General features: G+C 43.8%; 1 protein-coding gene across 12 annotated transcripts in view; it reads left to right on the plus strand.

Annotated features, from left to right (window-relative positions):
• MTMR3 (myotubularin related protein 3) overlaps positions 1-8,848 on the plus strand; it is a 241,690-nt gene extending 232,842 nt beyond the window's left edge. For 9 of the 12 annotated variants that reach the window (XM_073313592.1, XM_073313591.1, XM_073313593.1 and 6 more), the window contains 2 exons: positions 3,270-3,296; positions 6,292-8,848. In XM_073313592.1, the coding sequence (XP_073169693.1) occupies positions 3,270-3,296; positions 6,292-6,463 (199 nt within the window). In that variant the 3' untranslated portion in view covers positions 6,464-8,848. The remainder of the gene's footprint in view (positions 1-3,269; positions 3,297-6,291) is intronic. The other 3 variants (XM_073313596.1, XM_073313599.1, XM_073313601.1) reach the window with 2 other exon arrangements.
• Positions 8,849-9,240: the final 392 nt, after the last annotated feature.

Genomic DNA, 9,240 nt, shown 5'->3' on the forward strand with positions numbered 1-9,240 from the left:
CGCTTCCTGCCCTTGCTCATTTTCCATCAGCGACGAGCACCAACACTGTTTGTGCTGTTTGGGGAGAAGCCCACACTGGGTCCAGGTTCAGTATCTGCCTCTCCTTCCCTGCCTCTACACAAGAAGGCCGAGCTCTCCACCTCAAAAAGCACCTCATGGGGGTCGCTATGGAGCCATAATCAGATCCTGGCTGGGGAACCCCCCCCCCGTACATCAGCCTGAACAATCTGCCATGAGTACCAGTGCTATGGACCCTGTGCCAGAGCATAGCCATGAACTTCGGACGGTACACAAAGCGGTTACATGTGTTCTTATCAGCTATCCATTATTGTCACATCTTCGTCATGTTGGACAACACCACCACAGTATACTACATAAACAAACAAGAGAGCATGAGATCTCCAACGCTGTGTACGGAAGTGGTATGCTTGTGGAAATGGTGCATTGAACATCGTATCCTTTTGTCAGCAGCCTACCTGCCTGGTACCTAGAATGTGATTGACGATACTCTCAGCAGGAGCTTTTTAACCAGCCACGAATGGGAGTTACACGACATAGTAGTCGCGGACATTTTTGGTTGCTGGGGTACTCTGATCGTGGACCTCCTTGCATCCCACACCAACACCAAGTGCACTCACTATTGCTTAAGATGGGGACTTGGTGCCTGCTCACAGGGCAATGCTCCGGTCATTGACTGGTAGACTAGACAAATTATGCCTTTGCCCCCTTACCACTCCTACTGCACGTCCTCCACAAACTGTGGCGGGAGAGAGCAACAGTCATTCTGATTGCTCCATTCTCGCGCTGCCTTCTTTTCTGCATGTCAAAACATCCTCCACTCCTGCTCCAGACATTTCCGGAACTGCTAACACAACACAATGGCAGACTCAGGCACCCCGATTCATGGATGCTTCACCTGACAGCTTGGTTTTTGGATGGACACGTCTGTTAGCACGAGAATGCTTTTTGCCAGTACAAGACATCCTTTCCAGTAGCTGGAGGGACTTTATGAGACGCTCCTATCAGGCTAAATGAGCGTGTTTCATGTTCTGGGTACAACAACAAAGCCTTGCCTCCGAAGCTGTGGGCATCTCAATGCTCTTAGACTATTTCCTCTGTGTGAAGACCTCGGGGCTCGCTCTCAATTCCATCAGGCTGCACGCAGCGGCTATTAGCATTTTCCACCCTGTGGTGGAGGGGCATTCAATTTTTACCCATCCTTTGATGGCCTGATTCTGGAAGGGCCTTATATGTAAATACCCGCCCAGTCAGCCTATCACCCCTCAGTGGGACCTCAAACTATTCCTTACCTCATTAATGAACTCTCCTTTTGAATGTCTGGCCTCCTGCCCCCTTTCTCTCCTCTCCATGAAGGTTGCTTTCCTCTTTGCTATTACCTCAGTGAGGAGGGTTGGCAAACTGTGGGCCATGATGGGAAAACCCTCCTTTCACCATATTCCATAAATACAAGGTTTCAGCGCAGCTACATCCCAGATTTATTCCAAAAGTGGTTTCCCAATTCCACCTCAACCAACTCATCTATTTACCTACCTTTTCCCCAAACCACACACCTCTCATGAGGAACAGCGACTCCAGTCCCTTGATGTACATAGGGCCCTGGTCTTTTACCTATAAAGGATGAAGCCATTTCAAAAGTTAAGGGACAGGCCATCTCCACTCAGAGAATCTCCAGGTAGGTCTCAGGATGTATGATACACTGCTACCAGTTGTTGGGATGATCCCCACCTGAGGGATACGAGTCCATTCCATGAGACTGCAAGCATCAACCACAGCCGCACTCCACATTGTGCCCCTTGCACATAGGTAAGGCAGCCACGTAGAGTTCGGTACACACCTTTTCCTCTCACTATACTCCAGTATATGATTCCATGATGGACGCCTCTTTCGGTACAGCGGTCCTCCATTCCACAGTTCCGTCATCTTCCTCGCTCCTGCCTTCTATATAGGTACTGCTTGTTAATCACCCTCAGTGGAATACAATAGGAACTGTCACTCAAAGAAAAAGGGGAGGTTACTTACCTGTAACGGGGGTTCTTTGAGATGTATGGTCCCTATCTATATTCCAATCCCACCCTCCTTCTCGTCTGTTGGGGATCTGGTATGTCTGCGGTGGAGAAGTAACTGGAGACACGGTCGGTCTGCCCTACCCTTTATCGCCTCAGGTGAAACTACAGGGTGGTACAAGAGCGCATGAGCAGACCGACAAGTAATACTACTTTGAAAAGCTACAGCTCTGGGCACATGGTGTGTGCGCATAACCCTCAGTGGAATACAGTTAGGGACCACATACCTTGAAGAACCTCCAGTTACATGCTTCAGGGAATGAAGATGTATCCCTATATTACCAAATCCTGTTGTTGGATATTGGAGCAGACAAGATGCTCAGAGAAGATAGCACTTAAACAGATGGTGATCATCTGTTTTTGATGCTGTATTGCCCTTTGAAGCAGCAAGGAGTTAAACCATCTGCTGTGCTTTGTGTCCATTTTTATATTTTGTTCCATTCTGTCCTCTTGAGAAGATAAACAAACCCAGTAAAGAATGAATAGAATAAGTTGAGCAGTTTTGATTTTCCCAGGATTCCTCATCTGTATATATATGACTTACAGCTTCAGATGAAAAATATAAATGCTAGGTATTAAAATTACATACATCTGACATATTTGGTGAGAGCTGAGCTCTGCTGTTTTCCTCTGTCCTTTCTCTAGTGGGTTTGCTTATTTTAATTCTCATTGCAAAGAGTTTCCCATTTAGCACTGACACCTTGCTTCCTCTGTCTCCCTGGAATCGCTTTGCCATTTAGCCTACAACTTTCCAGGCCTAGGCTCTAGAGGGCTCCTGTTCAGTATGTACACATTGGACACGCCTAAGGACCCTGGGAACTATAATCACTTCAAGGATTCAAGTTTTATTGCAAATTGCCATTTAGTTCCTGCATTGCATGACATTCTAAGTGTTTCCAACCTGTTTGGAACAAGCTACCCATATTGGTTGAGACGGCTTTCAAGGGACTAGTAAGAAATAAGTGACCTACAACAAGAAGATCAGTTGTTTTCGTATCTTAATGTTTCATTAATCCTGCTGCACAGGGTGGACCTGCTCACCCTGTCCCTGTGAGGGCAAAAATGAGGTTGAAAACCACATATTCTGTACCCTTGAGCAAGTTAAAGAAACTTCAGTGTCCCTTGTTGGCACCATTTGCGTCTTTTACTAGTTTCCCCTCTGAGCTCTTTCTCCCCTCCCTGCAGGGACACTGAACGTGTTGATCAAACCTGGTGAGCATTTGCAACAGCCTCTGTCTGTTGTCTATCTGCATTTCTTTGATAACGTCTCCAAACTAACTTTATTTCCCCCTTCCCCTCATCTTTGTTCTTCACTTGTCCAGAAAACACCAGAAATGAGCCCTGGGTGGATAGTGCAGCCTGTCAGGTGTTTAGATTCATATGACTCTGATCAGGCAGCTCTTTCCACAGAAAGGCATTTAGGACTCAGTTTTTTGTTACGTAATCCACATCACAGTTCAAACTAACCCCCACTTCGTGAGTCATTTGTTTGAGAAAAAGAAACAAATTCAGACTGGATATAAGGCATACATTTTTAATAGTGCGAGTAATTAACCCTTGGAACAGCTTACCAAGTGTCATGGTGGATTCTCCTTCATTGACAATTTTTAAATCAAGATTGGATGTTTAAACCAAGATTGGATCTGCGCTAGGCATTATTTTGGGGGAGATCTACAAGTGGTTATTCAGAGGATCAGACTAGATGATCACGATGGTTCCCCCTGGCTTGGAATCTGTGAATGCTTCACTTCTAATTGCAGGGAGCAGCCTACAAATTTAGTTGTTACCAGTTTATTCTGAACCCTTTTCCTGTATGTCTGAGTATTCTGTGAAGTGTGAATAATATAGGAGAGTTCTGGTGTGGCTGTGACATTTTAGCAGTAGTAAAAAATGCCTCAGGGAAAGCAGTAAGTAGAACCTGGTGGAGGAAGGGTAAGGGTAGATGCTCATTACTTGGCGAGAGAAGGTGGGAGTGGTAGCAGGATTTTGGGAAAGCAAAAGTCAGATTGTCTCTCAAAGGAGGAATATGACCTTTTCCATTGAGCCTCTGGTGTCTGTCTCTCAGAGGAGGAATATGACCTTTTCCATTGAGCCTCTGGTGTCTGTTAGAGAGGAAAGATGGATGAGATTGAATGAACCTCTAGCAGAGTACAAGGCACACAGTGTGACAGGTTCTACTGGCCCTTCAGGAATTAGGGGGAGAATCCTAAGAGAAAACAGATCAGGTGTGTGAGGCAAGCTGCTGATCTAAACAAATAAATTTAAAAAAATGGTTTGCTGCTTTTCTCCAGAAACCCATTTTGTTCTAGTCTGTCAAAAGTAAGTTTCTGCTGGATAATTGTCCTTTCTGCAACAGAGCTGTAGCATATCCAAACTGCTTTCCTGCCGGGCTTCTCGGTATTGCAGTGCATGAAACTGTTTTCACTCCTGCAGTTTTTTCTAATAGCAGTTTCAAATGGAGTCCGTATGAAGACTTCAAAACCCAGTGTATGAGTCTAGCCAAAGGGAGTTTCCTAGTGCTAAAGTTAGAGCTTTATAACCAGAAGCTGCTGTGCACAGCTGGAGAAATTAGCCCATTGAGGTGAGAAATGGGATTTCCCTTTGCTGTCTGTCACTGCACCAGTTACTGGCATCAGGAAATCTTGTCTCCTGGCTTGGAAAGATTAATCAAGGCTGCTAGACACATGCAGACTTTTCTGCCCATCAGTCTCTTGGCAGCAGGAAATCAAGATCTCCCCCCATAAGCCCCCAAGGGCACAACATCCTAACTCCAATGAGTTAATGAGAAAAACATAAGCCAAGCAGATAAAATCTGGAAGCTTCTGTGTAGAATTTGAAAACTTCAGGTCCCTGAAGTACAGTGCTAACACCTTAATAATGCTTGCCTAGTTGTGAAGGGAAGGGGTTGTGAACTATAGTGGTCATCAGATTAGAACGATCAGAGCCAGGATTTGGGCGGATGGAGGTGGGGGTGAAGAACTTAATCATTTTCAAGTTTCCAAATTTATCCATGACTCCCCTGAGGTGCATGAGCCAGCATGCCTCTGCCAACTGACACCTGACAGGAATGTGAATAAGACTGCTTGTTCTGCTGCATTGTTATTGTCACTTTCTAAGCATGGAATACACGGCTGCTTATCCCAAGGAATACACGGCTGCTTATCCTATGGCTTTGCATGGTTCTGGTTGATATTCACATTTTCTGTGTGCAGAAGTATGATGCTGCTATGGTTCCGCTGAGCTACAACCACTGCAGCACAGATCCTTATTGGATCTTGGGGGTAGTGGGTAGACTACATTTATTAAAGTTTTATCCTATTTTATTTGGCCTATACTTAAATCTTCCAAAGCATATACGTGTGAGAAACAAGAAAAAAGGCTTAGTTACCCCTTTGTACTCTCACTTACCAGAAAGGAATACTGTAGGGTTAGAGAATTATGAGGACATGGAGCCTTTCACCTTTAGGTCACTGTTTCAAATATGGACAAGACTGGTAGTAAACAAAAGCTTCACCATCCAACAGCTCTTTGGCCTTCTTCCACTGAGTTGGGGGTCTCAGTCCAGTTCCTAGTGCACCCCACAATTGAACATGGAGTAAAATTTTCAAAGTCACGTGACTTAGGCTGTGTCTACACTGGCACTTACTGCGGTGTAACTTACATAGCTCAGGGGTGTGTGAAAAAGCTCCCCGGCCCCTGAACGATGTAAGTTACACCGACCTAAGCTCCGGTGTAGACAGCGCTGTTGGTGGGTCACATTAGGGAGTTTACAGCTGTGCAAGCTACATCAGTGCAGCTCCGCACCTGTAAACTCTCTGGTGCAGCTGCAGTCTTGGGCACTGGAGTCCCACTGAAAATGGGACTTAGCTGCCTAAGTCACTTGGGGTTAAATTCCAAAAGTACCTGAGTCTTAGTAGAGGCCAGTGATTGGATCCCAAATTGGAGACAGTCTCTTATCATCTTTAGAGGTGGTCCCATGGGGTGAAACACAGGTGTGGCTGGAAGGGGAAACTTGCCCTGTCTCTGCCTGCACTCTGTTGTCTAGAGAATAACTGCAGTCTCCAGAGCTATCAGTCTGACCCCTTTCACTAGCACTTAGTTCACCTGAAAAGGCATACTGTAATATTAGAACTTGTCTCCCTAAATCAAGTTGCTTCTAATTGTTTTTTCTTCCATTTCTCTTCTCTCTTTCTGTTCTTGATCCAAGGAATTGTGGGAATGTGTTTTGCTCCAGTTGCTGTAACCAGAAGGTGCCAGTTCCCAGTCAACAGCTCTTTGAACCCAGCAGAGTCTGCAAATCTTGCTACAGCAGCTTGCATCCCAGTAGTTCCAGCCTTGACCTTGAACTGGATAAACCTATTGCTGCCTCTTCAAATTGAAGCTCCAGCCTAGACGGAAGGGTGAAAGAGGCCATGCTGACTCTTCTCCTAAACAGACATGCTTAGTGGGCAGAGGCTGGTGGGACTGGAGAAGCCGTGCACTTTGGAGTTTGGGCATGGATCACTGCTCAGAGGGACAGAACTCCAGGACATACCACTGGATTGTGGAATTCTTCTTTTCCAGCTATTCCCCCCTTTCCTTTTTATCCTGTTAGTGGGGTGTGGGGGTGTGTATGTGTGTGTGTATATATATATATATATGTGTGTGTGTGTGTGTATATATATATATATATATATATATATAATATGTTTTTTTGTTTTTCTGAAAGACTGGGGAAGTGGGAAAGGGGCTGGGACCAGGTCTCCCTCATGCTTCTAGCTGCGCCACTATTGAACCGTGCTGCAGACAGACGTCTCAGTGTTATGGAGGAAAGGAGAGGAGGGGATTCAGTCCAGAGGCAGAGTGGTAATTTAGTGCTAGTGCTTTCAGTCACTCCTATTACTTCCAAACAAGAAACTGCTGTTTGGGAACCTGTTGCTGCTAGAAAAAATGGGACTCTCTTTCCCAAGCAAGCACTCTCCCTCTGTTCTTAGAGCGGATTTAGTTAGCCTCACGGCATGAAAGGGGAATCAGTCGCCCATTACCATGCTCAGCGGCTCTGTATTTACATATGTAATCCACGTGTTTTCTTTCTGTTAGCCAAGCCGGCTGTGGCTTTGAGTGGAAACACCTGGGCACCTCTGGCAAAGGAAAGTGTGTGCTTGTTTGAGGGAAGTGAAAGGGAAGGGCATCAAATGGCTTCCTGTTCAGGATTGGTTTTACACTGGTTTAACGTTCTGTAAATGTAACTCATCATAAAGAAAGCCGTGTTGGGGAAATGAGGAGACCTTTAAACTACTACCCTTGTCCCATTTTTTTAGAATAGTTGATCCAGAATGCAGAGCTGGTTCGTTGATCGGGCACTCTCTGTGGTGCATTCAAACATAGACTGAATGTCACACTGATGATCAAACTCACACTTTAATGAGAGATTTCAAAGCAACTGTGATATCTTGCTGAGTAAAATTTCATTGGCCTGAGGCTGCCAGTCAGTGAAAATAAGTACATTGATGCTTGTCATGTCTGTGGCACATTTCCTCCTTTTCATTCTGTGATCTGTATACTCTAGACATGATAATCCTGATCAAGCATCTAATCAAGAACCAAAACAAATCATGGATTTCCCCCCCTAATTTGAAAGCAATTTTTTAAATCACCTCATTAAATTGTGAGTCTCTTGAATATCTATTTCTAAATGAGAACAGTTGGTACCCACACGTACCCTTTTCCTTTTGATACAGTATGCATAATGCAGTTTGGAAAAGGAAGAAAAGTACTTTATAATGTATAATATATTGTCTAGGGTAAGCTGTGACAGCTTCTACTTCTGACATGTTCAAGTAGAACAGATTCCCTTGGAGTATGTAAAAGTTTTTGAGTACAAAGGTGCAAGGAATTATAATGGGTCTTGGGCTAGAGGGGTACTTGCCTTCAGTAGAACATCAAAATGACAACTCCTAGAGTGAATTTCATAAAAGAGAGAAGCATCTCTGAATACCTGGTAGAACCTTAGGGGAAAGACTTGTCAAGATATTTTATTCTTGATGCCTGAACTTTCCACACCGCTTCAGTGTAAGCTGAAGATTTACAAGATGAAAATGAATGTTCCAAGATGCTGGTTTAGCACAGATGTGCTTAGCGGGCAGGATGTCTGGTGACAATGCTCTTTTGCTCCTAGTACTGTTTTGAAACACTTGGAAATCATCAGCAGGGGAAAAGCAAAGAAAAATCTAGAGTCTCCAATTTGAGTTTTATCAAAAATGAATTATTCCTGTGAAAATGCAGTAAAAATCCTGACTAGAACTGCTACAGCGGTTACAGTTCCTGGTACAGCTGAGAAGGTTGCAACAGAAACCAGGGTAATATACAGCTCCTATCTTGCTGGCTTTCCTTTGAGGTTGGTGGTTAGAAGCTTGACCTTAGTGGACATGGTGTAGTTCTACACATTAACATTGTGTCATTTTGTGGTGCAGAGTCAGGAATAAGTCAGACTCTGCAGTTCCTAATGACAGGTGCCAAGAGGTTATGATACGGGTTTTTTGGGTATGTGATATATAGTGTGAATAAATGCTTGCAGCTTAGTCTTTTTTGATCAATGAAGCACTTTTTTATTAATATTATTTTTCTTTGTATGTAAAGGGGGAACCAAGATCTCTCCATAGCTGTATATATAACCCTTCTCTCCTAAGGAGGAGTAAAGTGCTCCTATATTTTTCATTTTTGTCAAAGCAAGAAGTAAATACTTTAGAATTGTTAAATATATAAATAAAGGTGAATAAAGTTTAGAGTTTTGCATGGGAGCATTTGCTAATACACCTCCTAATTTATTTTTCTTGCTGTCCTTCGTAGGTGAAATATTTGAGGTTTAACAAACACCTACAGACCTTTCATAAAGGAGCTTGTCATAAGCCTCCTCTTGCTTTCTCTTCCACGGAGAGTCTTTGTAAGTTGCACACTGGTGCTCTTAAATTTAGAAGAAAAATATTAAACTTATGTTTTCAAACCAGAAAAACTATGGAGCATCAGGTATTGCTCCATAACAATCAATACAGTTTTCCCTTGGGCAGAAGTATTGTGTGTTAAGAGAATTAAAACTACCTTTGTACCTCAGATTCTCTTACCCTGAATGGACCATCAGATTTCAGAGTTTGAGCCAATAATTTTATTACCACAACCA

Source organism: Lepidochelys kempii, chromosome 15, assembly GCF_965140265.1.
Source record: "Lepidochelys kempii isolate rLepKem1 chromosome 15, rLepKem1.hap2, whole genome shotgun sequence".
NCBI lineage: Eukaryota > Metazoa > Chordata > Testudines > Cheloniidae > Lepidochelys > Lepidochelys kempii.